The sequence below is a fragment of the Apis mellifera genome, linkage group LG7 (genome assembly GCF_003254395.2).
Source record: "Apis mellifera strain DH4 linkage group LG7, Amel_HAv3.1, whole genome shotgun sequence".
Lineage (NCBI taxonomy): Eukaryota > Metazoa > Arthropoda > Insecta > Hymenoptera > Apidae > Apis > Apis mellifera.
The window spans coordinates 497,659-520,545 of NC_037644.1; the positions used below are offsets into that span (position 1 = coordinate 497,659).

The following is a 22,887-nucleotide window of genomic DNA, read 5'->3' on the forward strand; positions in this document are numbered from 1 at the left end:
ATAAAAGAAATATCGAGAAAACAAACCTAAAGAATGTGAAACCCTATTATTTTACTATTATTTACTCTCAAAATATCAAAAAAATGCCCGAATCTCTCTCACAATTACTAATTACTAATTACTCCTCTCCTCCACCTAAAAAAAAATATTATTATGATTCTCAAATCCGATAAAAATAAGACGAAAAAAAAAAAGAAATGTACCACAAAATAATACATTCTCCTCGATCGTTCCAAGGAGAAAGTATTGAACACATGTGTCGGTGAATCAGATATGCACGTTCGAGGTGAACCCACCGTACGCTGTGATTAGTTCCTCGGTCTCCTTCTGGATCCCCGGTCTCGTGATGATTGTCATGTACTGCAAGATCTACAAGGAGGCTGTTCGACAAAAAGAGGCGCTTAGCCGTGCCTCGAGCAATACCGTCCTAAATAGTGTTCACTTGCATCGGGCGTCCACCTCGAGGCATCATTCCAGGGCGTCCCATCAATTGTTGCTGCACCCGAGCGACGCCAGCGACTTTGGCAGACCTATGTCGTATAGAACCGCGGCGGAGTTGAACGTGGAGAACGGTGAGTGATTCATCTAATTAGCGCTTCTCGAGCAACGCTCGTAAGGCCCTACATATTTGAAACGTGTCGCCATGCATTCAAGATGATGGGTTTAAACCGATCGATCACACGAATTTTATACTAATTTTATATTACTGGGTTGGCAACTAAGTAATTGCGGATTTCATTCATAGATGGTGACGACCTAATTAAAGCAATAATCGATTCGGATCGTCACAGTACAACTCGTGAGATTGCAGAGAAGCTTCATGTATCGCGTACATGCATTGAAAACCATTTAAAACAGCTTGGCTATGTTCAAAAACTCGATACATGGGTTCCTCACGAACTGAAAGAAAAGCATTTAACGCGACGCATTAACAGCTGCGATTTGCTAAAGAAACGTAATGAAAATGATCCATTTTTGAAACGACTGATAACTGGCGATGAAAAATGGGTTGTTTACAACAATATCAAGCGGAAAAGATCGTGGAGCAGACCACGTGAACCAGCTCGAACAACATCGAAAGCTGGTATTCGTCGAAAGAAGGTTTTGTTATCAGTTTGGTGGGATTACAAAGGAATTGTCTATTTTGAACTCTTACCACCCAATCGAACGATCAATTCTGTTGTCTACATTGAACAACTAACGAAATTAAACGATGCAGTTGAAGAAAAGCGGCCCGAATTGACAAATCGAAAAGGTGTTGTATTCCGTCATGACGATGCAAGGCCACACGCATCTTTGGTCACTCGGCAAAAATTATTGGAGCTTGGTTGGGATGTTTTGCCACATCCACCATATAGTCCTGACCTTGCACCATCCGATTACTTTCTGTTTCGATCTTTACAAAACTTCTTGAATGGTAAAAATTTCAATAATGATAATGATATCAAATCGTACCTGATTCAGTTTTTTGCTAATAAAAACCACAAGTTTAATGAACGTGGGATTACGATGCTGCCTGAAAGATGGCAAAAGGTCATTGATCAAAATGGGCAACACATTACAGAATAAAGTTATTTAATTCCATGAAAAAATTGTCTTTGATTTTCTAAAAAAAATCCGCAATTACTTAGTTGCCAACCCAATATCTTCGTTTCCCATATTTATAGCATAAATAAATATACGTGGCAGTCTCGATTTTTCTATATATTTTTGTATTTAAATTTATTTAATTTTTCGCATCCAATTACGAGAACGCGCATTCAAGAGTTAAAATAGCCGATTAATGATATCTCCTGTCCCTCGGCAATTGAATTATTGTCATCCAGTCTTGAGATCAAAGATTGCATACCGGAGAGAACGTGAGGTCACAAATTCCATAAAATAAATTTCTCGATAAATCATGCGGTTCTAAACGTATCGTGATTTCCATACGTAGCGAATAAACTTCTTTCCAAGAACTCGAATCTCTCCAATAATTAATAAATTGGCTCGTAATCGTTGCTAATCCTAACATCCGAAATAGCGCCACTAGCGTCAACGTTAACCCATCCGTTTCTTCCACGGTATCTTCGTTTATTTTTATCCAATAAACCCGCTCTTTCCTGGTTCGTTGAAACCCGATACTCTCGTCGTCTTGCATCGTGAATCCGTGTTATTTATCGAGTACCGTGAACAACGTCGGCGTTGTTTGCTTCGACCTTGTCGCCGTCAATCGTACAAATTTCCACATTTTCTGCATGTCGCTTTAAACGTTCCCGCTCCACCTTTTGTTATTTCCTTCTATTCCTATTCCAAAGAAGTATTCGACGTATATTAAATTTTAAGATATTTTTCTCTCAAATTAATTTTATTTCGTTTAATCGCAACCCGAAACGATGAATCCTGCATTTTCGCGTGAAAATTAAGAATTTTTCAAATTTCTTTTCTAATAAATTTTTCAACGAACGAAAAGTTCCTCGTTGTTTTTTCAACGAGGTCACAGCTCCACGTACGTGAATTTGCGATAATATATTGTCGCAATCGTTTTCGGGAGCACGACGACTCGTTCTGGAGCTTTCGTATTTTTAGATCTCGAAGTGCTCGTTCTTTTCGCGGCCGTTTATTAAGTAGACACTCGCGGCTTGGAAGAAGCGGAAAACAAACAATCTTTCGCACTCGTAAGATCACTCTGCGTCATCAAAATTATTTCTGTCGCGCATCCACTGTGTTTTTACGAAATTAAAATTTAATTTTTTTCTCTTTCTTAAAATTTTTCAAAAATGTAAAAAAATAACGTATACACATATGGGAAAAATTCCTGGAGAAAATATTTTTCTCGATCGAAGAACGAAATGATTGGGACGCTTTTGATACAGAATGGAAATCGTTCGGAAAGCGAGAATAATTTTGGTATGCAGAGCGCAAAAAGGATAAGGCCGCAACTTTCGCCACGAATCGCGGTGTAATAATACATTCCACCGGTACCAATTATTGCTCGGCCAAAAATGACGTACGATTGATGTCGAAATTACTACGGGATTGCGTGTAATCTTTCCGTCACTTTTTCTGATAATTTTGATCCGTTACAGATATATTTGCAAAATATAAATATAAAAATTACCCTCTCTTACAATGTTGATGATTAATTTTTTAACCAACGAATATTATTTCTTAAATTGTTGTTTATTATTCGATTTATTGTCGGTTTATTCATGGAAATTTTTAATATTTAAATTTATAAGAATGGAAATATTTAATCACGTGAGATCTGAAGAGAAGGAAGAGAAGAAAGAGAAGGAAAAAGAATAGAATTCATTGAAATTATAATATAAATCTGTATGATAATTAAATTTTAATTATTAATTCCTTTCTTTTCGTTTCAAACTATACTTTTCAGATTGAAAAAAAAATACCAGAATTTTTATCTCCTAAATCTAAGCTACATATATTTTGGTACGATCAAAAATAGAATTTTCAAAGCAAGTTTATCACAAGTTTAAATCATTTGTTAAAAGATTATTTAACGCATTGTGTCGTGTAAAAATACGATACGTGACGCATTCAAAGAGAAACTCGAATCTCAAATGGGAATCGAATCGTCTCGCAAGGTGGCAATCATTATAATGGAAATAAATAACGCCCTCGGCCTGTGTAATAGTTGGATTGTTTTTCAACGAGCTTTTTACGATCTCGAAATCATTGGCAATCGGATTCAGAACATCTTTCTTCGTAAACTTATATCAGTTGCTAAAATTGTAATATTGTCTAAAAATATATTTCTTCTTAGATAAATGTCACATTACCATTATATTTATGCGGCCAATAATACTCGAGTTTGTATATTTTCGTATGCAAATCTCGATTCGTCATAATCAAATTTATTTTGCATCAACATTTGTCTTGACCAACACTTAATACTATGTTTGAGCGACGTTTCCTTGATTCCTTGAAAATTTGGAGAATCTGGCTTCTTCTACACACATCGTGAGTTGTCTGAAAATTAATCGACACGAATTTTATTGCCAAAAATTCCATCATCTTCTGCTTCAATATTTATTATTTACTCGTGTAAACGTTATTAAATGGCTACTAATAAAAATAGGAATATCGATGAAGATTTTTTATAGTTTATATATTAAATGAATCGCATAATCTGTGTCCAACTAAGCTTAAAAGGGTTAAAATTTAAAATGATTATAATAGATCCTCTATATTTCTTCCTTTTTTTTTTTTAAATTCTTAAGGTCACCTTCAGCCTTTAATAGATGTATAATTCTTTTACGCCTTATTGTTTGAAAATATTAAAATAAGTATACTGTAATTTTTTCCTAAAAATTAAAATAATCTTGAAATTTGGAAATGATGAAAATAAAATGAATATAAAATACCGTAAAACAAATTAAACGATCACTTATTTGCCGCTAGATAGATCGTAATGAATGTTATTATCGAATATTATCTGCATTGAATATTCAAGCCAAAAGATATTTTTTCCCTATAACGTATCGTTTGAATTGTTTAATTTGAAGAAATAAATCTATTAAATTATTATTATCAAAATTAAAACATACATACTCTTTATTTTAAAACTTTTTCACTTTTTTATAAATGGCAAAATAAGCATCGACTGCTTAGCGAAAGGCGCACATCGAGGTCAGTTTTAAGAACTGACGGATTATGCGGACCAATTTCAAATTACTTTAATTCACCGAGAGATCTCTTATCGTAATCTCATCCTTTCGACCCATTATCTCGCACTCCTCAAAGGAGAGATTTCATTTAAGATTTCCACCGTGCTGTTAACCGTTCGAATCACATTTTTCTCCCCTCCTCCCCTTCAATCTTCTCCACCTATTTTGAGTAACGAGATGTCCGCCGTAATTTCATAAATTCCCGCGTAACGGTCTACTTATTGGGTCTTCGTTTTAACCTGAAAGTATCTGTATATTCGACGAGCCGCGTGAAATGAAATTTCTCAGCCGAAAGCATTTAGCGCGAGGCACGTCATCAGCCTAAGTGTCGTTTTTATTAACCCATCCCGTATATATCCAACGGAATGAAAATTTTGTCTCCATGTCGTCGATGCATTCGCTAAATGCGTTTCGCTTAAAATAATTCGCGCCTACGAGATCCGCCGTGTAACCAAACGTATCATTTGTTATTTTTGCAAAAAAAAAAATGATCGGTGCATACATTATCCCAACGACGCGTCGTTTGTCGCGCGAATTCTGTCTCGAATGCTGTCGAAGATGGACAACGCTTTGATCGAGGGTTGTCATTTTTGCTGATTTATCGCAGTTGAAAACGCGTGTAAAAGAAATGAATCGTTAGAATCTCATCTCTTCGTTCAATAGTTAGGTTATGTTGCAGTCGTCACGTGCTCGTTCCGCCATTGTCGTAACCTTTGACCGATATTACACGTGTATTCCCTTATCTCTCCCGTTATCTCTTGTTATTATCTCTGGTAATATTTAAAGCGGTGACGAGCAACAAATTGAAAATACTACGTTGTATAAATACGTGGACGATGACAGAAAATGCATTTCGCGCGAACGATCGCCATGATGGAGAACAGCCAGACAGAAGCGTTGCCAAGAGCTTGAAAATTTGACATTTCGTGACCATGAGGTTCCAATCGTGTCGTGCAAATCGTGCACACTCTTGCACGATTTAATTTGTGATTTTTACGAAAACATGGATGTTAATAGAAAGATTTCTTTCGTTATATAGAATGCTGATTTATTTAACTTTTGAATCCAAGATATGGAAATGTTAAAGATCTATTGCACAGGGTACAAGATACAATAAATCTTATAACTTTGTGCGAAGATCTGTGAATTATAACCTGTGAAAATGTTAAATAGACGAAGTTATATAATACTTACAAAAAGATTTATTTGACTAATATTATGACAAGGATGCGAAGAACGATGAACATGTTTTTGGACGATGAATGATTTTTCGTTTGCACGCTAAAATCCACTTGCTGATGAATCTTGCTCGAGATGATCAAATTTCTTTCAGATATCGAATTATACGTTGACGCAGAAATATTAATTTCCGATTTTTTATCCATCATTTATTATTGATTCTTAAAATCTACGTCAGTTCAAAAAAGCTCGAAACCCTCGATTTAGTTTTAATAGTTTTGAAACAGCATTCTATTTATTGTCATCAAAAATCAACATTTGGAAGAAAAATATATTTTTTACCATTGGTCCAACAATTTTAATTATCTCTACTCTTTCCATATGTACAAACACATGAATAACGTGAAATAATTATCTACAAGATGCACAACGTGTAGCGAACAAAATTAATGAGAAAGATTATATGTTGTAAACGTATAAGCTTATTACATCCTCTTACGATATTGAATTGCAACTTAATAATAACATTGTTAAATAACCACTTCTAAATTCAATTATTTAATTACGACAATTATTGTTGAGAGATTATTGCACTGGTTCGCGCAATTAATTTTTTTGAAATATGAAAATATTATTCTTTATTAAATCATGCTTATAATTTTGATTTGATTTCAATGAAAAGATATCGAAATCATTGAATAATTTATTACATTTATAGATACAAATATAGATTCACGATAAACTCAATTTTTATTATGAAATCTACTATTAAATTATACTTCAAGACTTGTATTAAAAAACGAAATAATTAATTTTTAATTATAAATTTGGTTTTTGATTTCAGAAAATAATATTTCTCTTCGTGTAAAAATAATTTTTAATTAAAAAATCTGGATAAGTTCGAGTCAGATTAAAAAAAATTTATCATTTCACGAGAATTCTTAATTTCCTTAACATCGATTTCGTTCTTTCACTCATTTTCTAATATAGACATTTATCTATTTCTATGCTACAAAGTCTATAGAAATCTACGTAAGTCTATAGAAGTTTATTTAAATCTGTTGGCCCTGTTTTTTCTTCCGATTTCCCATTTCCAAGATTTATAATGCATATTTTCCTCTCGTATTTCAATCTTTCTACGTATTTTCGAGTACAAAGTATCGTTATTTCGTGATATTTTTATAATAAATTTTGCGATACAGCTACACTAAAATAAAATACAATTATCATTTGTCGCGCTGTAATGAATTCATCGTTACGATCTTCTATCTTAATCGAGTCGTTCGTGGAAACGTCATGTTAAAACAAAATGAATCTCGTACCAATTATACCCTTTCCGCGACAACATCTTCATCTCTTTACACGAGCATGGTAGATTTTTGCAAGTCGGAGAGCCTATTTAAAAACTGACCCAGAAAGGGTCGTACAAAGGCGAGTTGTAAGCGAGACTTTCACGATGCTTGTGGAAAGAAGACAAGGGTGAAAAAAGATGGTCGATGAGGAATGCCGCATCGAAATTCTTAGCCGTTTCGCGAGATTTGACTCGAAACAATCGCTTTATATTCCGAATCAATGGATTCGAGAAATCTTGGGCAACGATTGGAAAAAGTTTACTCGCGAAAATATTAGATGGAATTCTTTGAATTCTTCCTGTTCGAAAAATAAGAGAAGTTACTGCACAAACAACAATATATATAATCGATCGAAAGGTTCATTACAAGAGTTAAAAGTTTCTTACAATAATCTTCTAGGAAAACTAGGACTCCAATTTCTTCAATTTTTATTTAAATTTATACTTTAATTCTTTTCCTTTAACGAAATATTAATATTGTTTCAAATCGATTGTAAATTTTTGAACTGTCGTCAGAAGGTGATGAAATCGGAAAAATAAAAATAGAAAAGCAAAATATGGATGTAAATCCATAAGATGTGTAAAGAAACGAACGAATAATGTAACTTTCATTATTCATCCGCATGAATGATGAGCGTCTCAAGGACTATTTACCATTTCCCTCACGTGGAATAATGTAAGCCAAGGTGCACTGACCTATTCCCCAGATGAACTTTGCCATCCGCTTTTTCTTCGTCTTCCCGTTTCAGTCCCTCGCACCACGTCCCGTCACGTCGCCGAGATCTCCAACACCGCAAGAAAAATATTTCTTTTCTCGTCTCCCTTTGTTTCCCCACCCTTCTCATCACCCTTTTTATTTCACCTAACCCCGTCGCTCGAAAGCCAGATTATTGAAATCGTGTGAAACGACTATGGAAAAATGTTTTTTTTTTATTGCAACGAAAGCTAATCCGATTAGACGCGATTAAACGATGAATCGATCGGTGAAACGATTAATATTCATTTTTTAATAACTTGAAAAATATTGGCAAAAATATGACATCAAAACTTACTAATATCTCTTTTCTTTTTCTTTCCTTGAAAATTGAAGAATTTATTAAAAAGTAATTTGACGAATTGTTTTTAAATATTTAATTTATCAAAAATAGTGGGAAAGATTAATAATCATTTTTCAATTCTACATCACCCTCATACTTTCCAATCTCATTTTATCCAATATTTCATAAAACAATGTTTAACATCCAACAAAAATCAAATATAAATAGAAAGAAATATCAATCTTTTCTCTAACTCATAAAACCCTCATAAATAAATACGATCCAATTACCATTCGTCCTCTAATCCCGTCCACTTTGGAAACGATCCGAAAACGTACAATTTTAATGCTCATTACACGCTATTATCGAAACAAGCATTTCCCATCCCATCGCGAGCATTCCTCATCGTCCATAGCGAAATTCCTCGAGTTTCTCGAATAATTAGAGCATTTCCTCGGGTAAGCAACAGGGCGTCAAAGAAGTCGGAGGAAAGAACGGCGGGTCTTTCCGTTTGAAAAGCGGCGTCTGGCATAAGCGAAAGACGAGTCTGAAGAACGTTCTAGGAACGCGGGGGGAGGAGAACAAGTGGCGAGAACGGAGGAGAGAAAGGAGGAGAAAAAAGGAGGAGAGTGGAAGGAAGGGGTGCGTGGCGTTGGCAGAGGCTTGATCCCTCGCAGGCTGCGGTAGGGTAGGTCAGTGAACGCGGTTCCAGTAGGAACACCCCGGGACACCCTCGCCCTCCGCTCGCTCGCTCCGCTCGATATCTGGAAACGACGGCTGCAAACTTAACGGAAAGAAGGGGTGGTGGAACGGCAGAAGCTGTGGATCGCGATGGATTGGTGAAATGGTGTCGTTTCTACGATTTTGTTTCGAATTAAAAGAGGGTGAATGTTGAGAAGAAAGGATATATCGCGGATGTCGTTGCTTATGATATGTCCAATCCATTTAATATTACCAGGATTCTATTTGAACGATATGTGTCTATTATTTCTGTAATTCTGTTTAATGATTCAACTATTGCATAGGATTCTTCAACTATAAATATAATTTTTGCCATAGTCTTCTCTTTAATTTTTAAATTCTAATCGAATTATTATTCTCCCTAACGCGATTACAATTAAGGTAGATATTTATGATAGATTAAAAGAAAGATGTATCTTTGTATTATTCTTGGAAATAATCAATTATCCCAGGAAATATAAATCACTCCATTTCTAAATCTCTATATTCGTTTGGCGAACGAAAGGGGACGCTAAGATATTGGTCCAAAATCCAAGCTCGCGCTTGGAACGAGGGCTCTGGGAAAAAACGTAGATATAAATCTCTGAAATCTCTCGAACCCGTTTCCTTGTATCCTCGGAAAGATGAAGGTCATCGAGATAAAAATAGATAAAGGGATAGAGACGAATAGAAACGAAGAAGTAACGATATTCGCCGTTATCGATTCGACTCGCGGATCGAAATCGTGGCGAGAGATAAGACCTCGTTTTTAGAGGACGCGAATGATCGATTTTCCATCATCGCGAACAATATCGACGAGAAGATGGTAAATGAACGATAGGCTGCGTCTAGGCTGACTTTCCAACCAAATTAGACCAGCTGGCGTACTCGCGAGATGGAAAATTTATTTTAAAGAAACGCGCTGGATCGAGCGATGACAGAGCTGCAAGATCTGTCTTATCTACGAAGGTTGGATTCAATTTGCACCGCGTATAGGGGCTTCTTGGAAAAGGAGCTCCATTTCTTCTACGTAAATTAAATAGTCCGTTAGTCGGGGGTTTCGATGAATTTAAGAATTGGGTCGTTATAAGATATATACCGTTAGCGAAGACCTTTCGATGTTTCTTTATCGGATAAGGATTTAGCTCGAAACAGTGCAACTTTAAGATCTTGATATAGACGTTTTTGCATACGCATTATTATATGTATTATATATTATAATGTCTGTCATTTCCAATATAGAGATTTATATTTTAAATATATTCATATCGATTTTGAAGCATAGTTTAATTAATCTCGTTACTTTTATTTTAGATATAATATTTCGAGTAATTTAAGAAATCGATAATACATTTTACGCTCAAAGTATTTTCAATCTTCTTCTTTAATTAATCTAAATTTCGCTATTTCCTTTTCTTCTGAATCTTTCATTTTCCAATTGTAGACACTAAAGGATTAATTTCAATCTTTTTCAATTGACAATTTAAGGAAGACAATCACTCGATTCTTTTCCATAACGAAACAAGGGAATAGATAATTCAAAGCGTAGAACCAATAGACGAGGGCGTAATTCTCAATTGTATTCCAACTTAGTGGAACGTAGATAGACGACAACATGTTGAAGAATGTTTAAACAAAACGGCCGTAGTAAAACCAATTTCCATTTACATCTGCTATTTCTGTTGTCAAATGGGAATTCAACGCCGTTTCAAATGAAATCATAAATATCGTTGATAAAAGCGATTTCATTGGATCTAGGAATCCCAATTTTCAACTTTCACGAGTATTTCACGAATTTTCCCCTTTTCTCGTTATTTACGAGTCATACTAATCGTGCTTCCTGCAATAGAAAATTATAGAATTAGAATAGAATTTTTGTGTACAAATGAAAAATAATTACGTTCTTAATTAAATATTAAAATTTATCCTACGAAAGAAACTTAATACGTTGAATCGAATAATTATTCGTATCCTTTTTCTCTCCAAACCAAAGCTATAATTCCTAGAATGATCTTTCTCAGATTTATTTCATCCTCTCATCGAACTTGCCGAGAGCTCAAAGCTCTCGTGTTATTTATAACCACGAAATAATCCTAATAATTGGCAAATTGCTCTCGCGATTATTAAATTATCGCATCGTTTTAAACGCGAAGAATGCGACACGGGTTGCTATCAAGTTCAACATCCGTTTCTCGAAATATCTCCAATTACGCTGCAACTGGAAGAAGAAACTGAAAAAAAAACGGCTAATAAATCTGCCTTCGCGATATTTCTCCCCTTAATAACGGTTAATTAGGGAAATGGAGAGCAATTTCTCCCGATCGATTTTTCATTTTCCCGGAATGATCGACCGATCTTTCTTCCTCCGACAAAACCGGAAGAGGATACTCCGCGACCGGAAAAACGAATCGCTCGATTCTTCATTGGGACGGCAGCCGCGTCTTTAATAACAAACGCGGCAAGAAAAAAAAATAGCATTAATTCCCAGCGGCCGAAGTAATTTATCGCGCGACAAACCACGTCGAGAGGAAAGGATGGTAGTGGTCCTTCTCCACGTCACGAGATCTCTCTCTTCTCTCGTCGCCGAGAGAAGATTGATTCGATATAGAGAGAGGCTCGATGAAAGTGGCCGTTTCTTCTTTTACTTAAGAAAAGCGAAAAGAGCGGAGGAGGGGGAAAAAAAAGGGAGACGAAGCTTGTTAAGCTCGGAAGATTTGAATAGAAGTCATCAAAGATTTTTATTAACCGAGATTTTACCAAGTACGCGCTAATGTAATATCCCTCGCGTCTTAGAAAGGGATTCTTTCTTCTTTTTCTCTCAGATTCGCGGTTTTAACAAGTTCGTTAACGAGCGAAACACGTCTCGACAAAGAAAGAATCTTGTTTGTGGAGAATCTTCGGGGGAAAGGTGAAAGAGATGATGTTGAAAGGAACTTATTAGTTCTCTCGTCGATGAATCTGTTTAAATGTCTTTCTAACACGTTGGTTCATTTTAATTTAATATTACTCGTTTTAGAGATCGCTATATAAATATTCAAATTATCGCAATATTCTTTTCTTTGAAGAAAAGAATAATTATCTCCATACTTTGAATAAAATTAATAGATTTAAGCGTCGTAATGATAAAGAATTTTTCCAACAAATGGAACAACAAGTATAATTATTTATAAAGAACCAATTCAGGTTCTATCCTGAAACGATAGAGTCTCCAAGTTTACAAGAGTTACTCTATGGAAACTTTATAACACCGAAACCATGATATCCGATTTAACCCACTTCCAAACTCTATAAGAACCATGCCATAGAACCCTTAAACTTCGTGACTCGCAGAAACGTGGAATATGCATTTCGAACTTGCCGATTCCTAGTTGTCGATCAAATACTTTAGCTTCGTGAAATTAATTAATTTATGTAATCAAGAATTTTATAAATCTTAAAATTCGATCATATTCGTCGATTAAATATATCGAAATAAATTTTCTTTATTTTAAAGAGAAGCCATTAAAAGGAAACGATCGATGCAATCTTTAATTTTTAACAAAATATCCACAGTTTTTCGTGTAAGAAAAGTTTGTGTAGTAGTAAATTGTTTTCTTTTTTTGAATTCTAACAACAAACTCTGCAACAATGAGAACCTCTTTTACGAGACTAATAAATGTTCCGAATAAACTTTACATTTCACTTAAGAAACTCTATTTGCGATCTGGAATCTCGTAAATCTAGCAACTCTAATTTGCGAGTAACACACACACGTATATAGAGAACATTCCGATCAACCCAATAATTTACTTTATCTTTCCATCAATTGAGATATCAAAATCTCCAACATCTGTCTTCTTCGCTCGGTAATTACGGCAGAAGCACGGCGATCATCAACGTTGCAACAACGAAATTACAACGTTCCTTCCCAAATCCAATTAAGCATGAAGAAGCAAACGCGATGTAACTCACGGTTACGGTTCGTCTCTCGTTAGAATTTAATCGTTCATAAAACGGAACGTGTCCAAGCCCCTTTTAAAACGTCCTTCTCTTGCTTTAATCCAGATCCAGATCAGGTACAAGGCATCTGGAACATCGAGATACGTTCGATCTCGCGGAATAACATTTCGACAATGGCGAAAGCGCATTGAATTTCGCTGTTCTCCGTGTGCCCCTTCCCCCACCGACCGATCGAACAGCGAGAATCTTGCCGGTAATACCGAGTAGTTACACGTCTCGAATGTCCAAACCAAGCATTCGCGGCCATTTTAAAGATCGACTTTATAGCATCTCTCTTATTTCCTTTAAAAAGTATAATTCATTTTGCAAACGTCAGATCGAAACCAAGTATATCCAAGAAATAGGGATTTATCCTCGATAATTGGAAATTTTCTTGAATCGAAACTGAAAATTGATTAAAATGTTATTTTAGAAAATAATAATAACAATTTAATATCGTTGCTAAAATTTTCGTTCTCGCTGATATCGCAATCGTCGTGATTTCATCGTGAAAAAACAGCGATCTCTGAAAGAAGACAAATTTGAAAATAATATTTGTAATACAATAAGATAAGAAAAATGATAAAATTATATTACGTAAAAATATCATTCGATGATACGAGGCACGTAGTTATTAACAATTAAGGGCGTTTGCGCAATTGGACGTGCTCACGCGCGTAGCGAAACAAAAGCGGAATACGTATAATTCTCGTTTAACGAGGGCCGCGCATTACTCGAAAGTGGGACACTGTTGTTTCCTTAAACTCACGCCCGTGTATCCGTCGTGTCTCCGCGCCAAATTTCCCCATGGCACACGCGTTAACATTACGAGGACGACCGGACGATCGAATCGTTTTTGTGCCCGCATCGAAGCGGTTCCATCCAGTCACCTGGTCCCTCGTAATGCACTCCAAGTACGTGGTAATTGAAAATAGCGACCATTAAATTCGCATCCTTCAATTCATACGAATTCGAACCGTCGTTCTCTCGCGATACCGATATCGTTTCTTCTTTTCAATTTGTATCATTCTACGAAGTTTCAATTTTACACATTCCAATTATCGTTAATTGAAAATCTGAATTTACGAATAATTCGAGAATATTTTATATCGATCGTTCACGCGTCGAAGGAATATTTCATATCGATCGTTCACGCGTTGAAGGAATATTTCATATCGATCGTTCATGCGTCGAAGGAATATTTCATATCGATCGTTCACGCGTTAATGTTACCGATCGACGCTAGAGCGCGTAGTGGAGTAGTAGCATAGATTTTTAAGTTCTTGCAAATACGAATTTTCTTTTTTTTTTACGTGCAAGAAAGCTGTCGAAAAGTTCGTATCGATGAAGATGGAATAAAGATAGAAAAAAATTACCTGGGACTGCTCTATCGAATTCAACAATAACAGAAGTTGATCCGCAAAACAATTTTCCCTGTCCCCCCGCTCGTAATGGTTTCAATTACGATGTCTTTCATTACTATTAAAAAATTTTTATATTCGAGAATTCGGTTTCTCACGGTTCCGTTTATTCGCACAAGCTCGAGTGGAACACGATTAAAAACGTCGCCGAGTTTTATTGATGAGAAGTTTAAACAAATTGACAAGAGTCCGTTTCTCACAACACGCGAATCCAATTTCACCATGGTGAATTTTTCAGAACGTTTGAAAACGTTTGCTTAACGGGGACGTCTCTGGTTACAGCATCGCGTTTTAATTGCCTTTGAGATTTAATTTAGAAAAAAAATTCTTATATTAAATTATTCGAATACGGTTAATTGCGCGCGCCTTTTTTCTAAAAATATTAACGGAAAGTAAAATTTTAAAGTAGAAATTGGTTATATAAATAGAAACCGATCAAATTTTCCCTATTAATAACGGTTCATCGATACACGTTACGTGAGTTATTTCATAAAGGATTAATCGTGTATTAATTTTTCTTTCGAACGAAGAATATTAAATTCAATTTCATCATTCTTGCCACAAGAATTTTCGTTTTCCATCCTCGAATCCCATTATTTTTTTGCAAGTTGGAACCGTATAAATTCGTGGACGTGTTCGATAGAAACGACGAGTAATTGCGTGTGTACATTTAAATCGGGCATGCCACGAGGTTGAAGCTTCCTGCATCTTGATAGACGAGCGCATCGATCGTACGAAAGCGGAGAAGCCGGTGAGCATCGACCAACCAACCTAAATCCAGCTGACTGCGCTCGAGCACGCCAACTTTACAGCTTTCGCCTTTCAGACGCGACCGATTTCTCGTTCTCGAGTTATACGTTATCTAAACATCTGCCTCAACACCATACCGTCCAAACTAATTCGTTACCTTTCCAAAAGGACGAAAATATTTTTAGGGAGAAGTTTCATTTCACGATTCGATTCCTTTGTTTCGGTCCATTGTTTGTATGCAAATTGAAAATGAGGAAATAAATTAGAATACTGCTGTCAACTTTTACAAATTTATCGATGTTCGTCATTGGATCTAGACACGTTTCTTCATTATCGAGTCTTTTTTTTTTTTGCAACGTTGAATATTAATAATTTATTTTTAAAATAAACGAAATTCCGTTTAAAAAATATTATTTTTGATATTTTTGATTGTATGCTATTTCGATAACTCGTATTTCTATCTCTTTTCATTTTAAGACAAATTTTATACATCTTACAATTTAATAAAGGAGATTCGATTCGATTTATCATTAAAAGAGAATTTTATATTTAAAAAACGAAATTTATATTCACGAATGAGAAATAACTTCTGGAATTATGTCCAAAGTTTACGAAGAACTCTTTTTACTCGAGATGTAAATATCTCACGATTCGTTGCAAAATAATATTACATTATTCGAATGTATCATTTTTACGTGAAATATTTTTATTGTTTCAAAATAAACTTGCTCGTCTTGTGTTTTCATTCATTCACGTTTCGTGTTTTTAAAATTAAATTAAAAAAAACAACCTGTAAAAAATTAAAAAATCACCACCGAAACATTGAGAATTAAATTTTTAAAATGTTAATGATAATATTATTTACAATTCGTTGCAATCGAAAATAAAATAAAAAAAACGCGTGTATAAACCGATAAATGTGAAATTATTCTTTAAAAATTGTTAGCAGGAAACGTGGATAAAAGAGAACGTAACATAAAGGATAAAATTACTTTATTCAAATGTTAAATAATATTGCGAAAAAAGATTGCATCAGAAAAAATTCTTGGATAATTTGTACAAGAGAGAGAGAGGATAAAGTTAAAAACGATTTTATTCTTATAACAGTTCCATGTCACTGTTATATTATACTGCAACACTTTGTTCGTTTATTCTCCATCCGTGATTCACGCGTCATAAACTCTCACGATTTAATGTGTCAACTCGTTATTTTTGGACTTCAGCTTTCCAAATATATTTCACGTCAATGAATAAGATGACGATATAATAATATAACGATACAAGCAATATGAAAAATTCATTCATCGTTCGTTAAAACTTAAAGAATGAAAAATTAAAGGTGATAGATTCGAATTTAATTTTTAAATTCTCGAAACTCGAATGAGGAAACTTTATGAGATTTGTTTGAATTTCTGAATTTCTAAAAATAATTAATTATTTTATATTTTCAATTTTGCAAATTCAAGAAATAAAATTAATATTAATATTAATTCTAGAAATTTTAAAATAAAATATTTATCATTAAAAATATATATTTTTCATACGATTTGAAAATTTAGATTATTCTTTAATTCGTCCTTTTTTCTTTTTTATCTACTAATTTTATTATTATTCTATTCTATTATTACAATTCAGATTCATTATTCAGATTTATTATTCAACTCATATTCTAATATTTAAATTAAAAAAAAAAAATAGAAAAGTAGGAAAGTAGTAAAGGTATACAAAAGAAAAACTCGATAGAATATAATTTTACAAATTAAGAGGAAAATTGATTATTCGTGAAAGAAGATCTTGCAATCTGATCGGTAACAAAGACGAGGAAGTAAAAATTAAATCAAGAAGAAAAGTTGTGTCCAGAGCTAATTAGGTAATATACCTGGTTTAATTACAAACCATCCAGTAGCAAAAAATAATATAAAAATAATATGGAGAAAAAAAATGTGAAAAATAAAACGAATAATTTATCTTTTTTTGGTAAAAATAAATAATTAATTACGTAAAAGAGAGAATCACGCCTATTATATATTTTTTCTTATTTCTTAGAAAGTTTTTTTATTCGATCAAGTTATTACAAATTGAATGTCTAAGATTTCGCTTTCCATCTTTCTTTTTTTCGATAAAAAATTATTTGTATTATATCCAATTTTGATATTTTTACTATCATACATTATAATATTTCAGATCTCAAAAACTTGTAATTATTTTTAATGAATTTCATTTGGAAACGCTTTCTGCTATAATAATTTCTAATATCATCTTCAATTATGATGTATTGTACAATTTCAACTTTTGTCGATGTACGAAAACAGTAATATAAGTACAAAGAATTTACATCAGCTTGAAAAAATACGTCTTTCTAAACTGGAAATATCGAAAATAAGAAAAAAAGAACGAGAATGTATACTAATTAGTGAAAAAATACGAGCCGTGTAAAGATAACCCTTGTACAAAATAATAAAATGCAAACTATCTGTTTTATAATATTTGCTAAATGAATGAAATTCATAATTAATAAATATTTAAACAAACATCAGTATCGCTGCTTTAATGTGCCAATATACTGATTTTATCGCTCGCGTTGATGCATTTCTGGTTACATATCGACGTATCTTTATTAACATTTTCTCACGTTGAATGAATAAATGAGCAAACACACGAGCACCTACACTTTTCCGAGAAAAACGAGATCCTGGACCTTGTTAATAAAATTCAAGGAAAGAAAATAGGATTACTTATAGGATTATTAAGTGATATTACTTTATTACTTCTTCACTCTATTCTGTAATATTAATAATTCTATTATTTTCAAATTTCCAAGATTTTGAAAAATGTTGGTTTAAGATCTACTTAAAAAATTCATCTAAAATTCGTTCAAACTCTCTCACCAACTCGAAGAGAAATTCGAGTTATTAGGATCATGACTTTTCGAAATGCAAGTACGAAAAAATTACTCAAGATCGTTAGAAAATTTAAATACGTCTTCTTTTTTAAAAAAAAAGAGAGAGAAAGAGAGAGAAAGAAATAGTAAATTAATAGTAAAAATGAAATTGAAATTACTTATCAATGCAATTCGTGCGTGATACACGATTGCATTGATTGCCATTCTCGCGATATTAATAAACCCGTGAACATTCATTCCAATCGAACAATGAGTGATAACGAAAAGATCTCGTTAAAAACGATCGTGCCTGCTTCGAATATTTATATTACGAGAATGAAATTGATGGTTAAACGTGGAAAATTTCTCGTGATAATAGTGTATTTTCGTTCGTTTATTGATCAAATGTTTTCTTAACCGAGAACGAATAATTATAAAATATTTCTATACTCGGTTGTAATATATTGTTTAGAGTATTGTAATGTTTGAAAATTAACTGGAAAATTAAAATTTTTTTTCTCTTACAAGAGACTAATAAACAATTGTTAACGAGAAAATTAAATGTTTCTTGATATTCAATAGTTCTATATTTCGATGAAATATTACGAAGCGATTAATACACAGCGATGGAAATAGAATAGATTGAAATATGCGATGAAATAATTCACGATATCAAAATTTTGTGATACTGAACAACGATTAACGAGTACTTTGAAATTTCAGCGAAACAAGTTTTCGAACAAAAATGGGAAATTTTCACTCCATTAGTTTCTCTGTTATAAAATTCTCTATCAGCTTTTGCTATCTATGAAACTATATTATTATTGCATTTATGTATTTATAAATGAAAATTTACTATTTTCCCTTTATTATACTTTATTCTTGATCTGTGAATATTATGATACTCGAATTCAAATTAATATTATTCTTCACGAATATATAAAATTTATCTAAAATTTTTAAACGATGCATTCTGCTAATTTTAAAACGAAGCTAAGAATCAATGCAGCTTTTTGTGCCAAAATTGGTTATCTTTCGCATGCTTTTCTCAAATATCTAAAGTTTCAAAATCATAAATGCATCTCTCTACAGTCTCAAAATAACGTTGAAAGTTTTTGAAATAATAACACAGCTTTCAAAGTCAAAATTGGCAGTGTTTCGCATAACATCGCGTGCCTTTTCTGCCAAATCTGTCTGAAATTTCGAAATCATCGATATATTTCTGCAATCTTAAAATGAAGTTGAAGGTCTTGGAAACACTTACGCAACTTTTTATGTCAAAAACTTGACAATCTTTTGTGCAACGATGCGTCTTTCCTCGCGTATCTTTTCTATCAAAATTTGAAACTCTCGTGAAAGGATTACAACTTTTTTGAATGAAAGGACTGCGCACAATTTTTCACAAAGTGTTAAAATTTCCTTTCAGAACTAAAGTTAAGAAAGTTTTTTAACATTATATAATCACGACAATGCGACTATTGATGAGCTCGATGAATCTGACATTTTGCTTTGAACACTTTGAAAAGATGCGGTATTATATGAGAATTATCTTCGGCTTTTTAATTTCGAAAGTAAATTACATTATCGTTAATAATGTAAATTTATGATTTTTCAGGCACTTCGATACGACAACAAACGAAGAGTTGGAGAGCCGAGCACAAAGCTGCGAGGACGCTCGGAATAATAATGGGCGCATTCCTTCTTTGTTGGCTGCCATTTTTCCTTTGGTAAGCAACGAGTCAGTACTTTGACAATGATTCTAATTTTCATTCCAACGACTATTCCTTTGCGTTCGTTATTTTCGATTACTATTTTTATTAAATATCTTCATTAAACAGGACGATTCGACATCAAATTTAACAAAAAAATATTGTACTTGAAAAAAAAATATCATCACGAATAATTGGTACAATCCATCTCGATCGATTCATTTGTTAAATTGTGACATCTTTTTATTTTTTTAATTTCGACTAAAAAAGAAGAAGAAAAAGATTTGTTACAACTGTACGAATTATTTCTCTTTCGTAGAAAGTTTATTCTACACACAAATATTTCCATAATATTGTGCTTACTTCCACCCTTTGGCTAGAATCCCGTCATAAGACCAAGACAGAAAAATCCCGGATTCGCGTACGAACGAGTTTTGCCAGATGCAAGCTGTTCACCGGGCTTTCGTTTCATCGACCAACAAGTTTCCAGAGTCGGTGAATACTCGCGAAAGTCGAGCCAACCGCATGTATTATTAATGCAAACCCGAACCGCGTGTATCAAGTTTATCGCGAGTTTTACCCATCTCCTCGCGTCGAATCTAACTATTTGCTTGACTAAGCGATGCGATTGCGCCATTTTCCCCGAGAAATACCCTTTCTTAGCGATACGAATAACGAGGAAAAACCACCGATCCTGAATATTTCAAAATTTTTCATAATAAATGCACGCGTTTTTACCAATAAATTATGCATTTCGCTCTGTGAAATTTCGATTTATCGTGGATCCTCTTCAATAATCGATCTCTACTTTGTTACAGAAAAGTCACGGGGAGAAATTTTCCTCCGCGTAAATTTTAAATTTTTTTAAAGGGGATAAAATTTTCAGAAATAAGTGGCTGGTTAAAATTTCCCACTTTGAATTACGTCTTGTCGAACACGTCTTGTTGAATAAATAATGCAAATATATATTGCAGAACGTTCTCTCGATCCAAAAGGCTGTTTGCAAGTTTCGTTTTAAAAGTAACATAAAGATGAAAATTTTTTCACCGAATTTTCCTTTTATAAATTTCTTTTGAACGAACCACAATCGTGTGAACGTACTTGTGAACGTACAACTTGATACAGGATAATACAGTCTTCGATATTGTAAATATAAAAACTAATATATCTGTTATAAAACATCTAAACGCATTCTTTAACAAAAAAAAAAAAGTATCAAACTTTTAAAATTTAAAAAAAAAATCAGAATAGAAATTACATTATTCAAATATTTCAAAAAGTGTGTTCGAACTTTTGCTTAAAAAGTAAATATTTCGTGTAACATATGTTCCAATGTTAATATAAATTGTCCTTTTCGTACACTTTCTGAAAAAATAATTCAGAAGTAATAAAAAAACGCACCGCCTATTAACGATAAATAATATCCCATATTTCCAACTACTGTGCGGAAAATATTTATTTTAAAGATGACACATTTCGAAATATATGCCATGGTCCACAAACCTGAGTCCGATACCATGCCGAGTTAATCGAGCTGTACGAGCTTATGATTTATGGCGGTCACCGTATACGCCGCGAGTGCACAATAATGTTCTCCCCGCATATTTATAAATTGTTTCAAAATTTTATATATAGCCATTATTTTTCTTCGATATCTCTGCTGAAATTGTTCGCTATTTCTTATCGTTTCATTCGTTTCGACAAATTAAAAACAATATATACACGTGTGTGTACATCGTCTTACAAATTTCTGATTTTAACACGAAATGTCGGTGTTCATTTTTTTTTTCGCGAATTAACGACAGTTACAACTAAAAAAAAATATATATATATATATATAATTATAAGAATAATGTATCATCGAGATAGTTCTTAAACAATTTAGAAATGAAAGTTAACAAAGAGGCAAGACTTATAATTTTTCATTTTCGTTTCAATGCCTTTTTCATGCGTTCATTGAATAGGAACTTCTTTTAACTCAATTACTAAATTTGTTCGTGGAAGTGGTACTTATTCTTTAATTATTTCATTGTTCTAATTATTTTTTTCCGGGAAATATTCCATAATTCCTTAAACGTTTCAATGTTGTATTATTAATTTACAGAGAAACAACTCCATTGTTTCTTTTTTTTTTAATTCCTTCGTGGATAAAAAATGATTGTTTAATTCGTTCAATTGTTTATTTCTCAATAAAGATTCCTCGATTAATTCATTGTTTCGTTTATTCGTTTACAGGAGAAACTGCTGCTCGTTGTCTCTCATTGTTTGATTGTTCCTTTTTGTTTAATCTTGATTATCCCTTCTTTTCCTTTTCGAAATTTTAAACCATCTTTATTTATTGTTATTTATTTACTTGATTACATAAATCTAAGCCTTTTCTTTTGTATTTATGACATTTTTTTATTTAACGAATAATCTATACACCAATCTAAACGCGTTACTACGATACAACAAAGAGAAGAACAAAGTTGTTTTATGTCATTCTCAATCTTCTACTAACGTTTAGTAACTTTGTTATTTTAACTTTGTTTAAAAAATAATTCTTTTTGAACGAAGTTGGAAGAGAGATTTGATTTCTTATTACACGTTTGTTAAATTACAGTTTATAAAGCGGGCGAAACTTAAAGTTCGCAAGAAACTCGGCAGTAAGATTAATCTCTTCTACTTGATAAACGAAAAGAAAATCTTGAACAGGAAGCAAAAGTTGTAATCGATCATCGTAATCGAACAACTTGGCCGCACTCCATCTATTTATTATATTCCCATCGATATTTAAAAAAAAAAACTAATAGAATCTGTACAAATTGTTAAGAAAGTTTCTCATAAGGATAAGGATGATCCGCGTTACTCTCGTCTTAATGAAACAACGAAGAATTACGTTCAAAGTTTCGTGAATTTATTTTCACGAGATGAATGGAACTATCATCAAACTGTGATCAATCTTAAAGATGGAGCAACAAGCTGAGCAACGTAATACGGTAATAATTTTGTTTCTCGAGTCATTTTGGCTCCAATTCATATGTACTTTGAATTTGTTTCAATTGTAAATTCAACGTGGCCAACCATCTTTATTTATAAATATTATACGCAATTATTAATACAATATAGCAACAAAGTCTTTATTTTTCTCTTCCTTTCATATAAAAATTAATTTCAAGCAAAATGAAACGAGATAGAGTTATTTTATTTTA

At 33.2% G+C, this 22,887-nt stretch overlaps 1 protein-coding gene across 4 annotated transcripts in view; it reads left to right on the top strand.

Annotated features, from left to right (window-relative positions):
* Positions 1-22,887, top strand: part of LOC412994 (octopamine receptor beta-3R) — a 109,029-nt gene that overhangs the window by 84,595 nt on the left and 1,547 nt on the right. For 2 of the 4 annotated variants that reach the window (XM_006557665.3, XM_003249104.4), the window contains exons 3-4: positions 272-572; positions 19,603-19,714. In XM_006557665.3, coding sequence (XP_006557728.1) covers positions 272-572; positions 19,603-19,714 — 413 coding nt within the window. The remainder of the gene's footprint in view (positions 1-271; positions 573-19,602; positions 19,715-22,887) is intronic. The other 2 variants (XM_006557667.3, XM_006557668.3) reach the window with 1 other exon arrangement.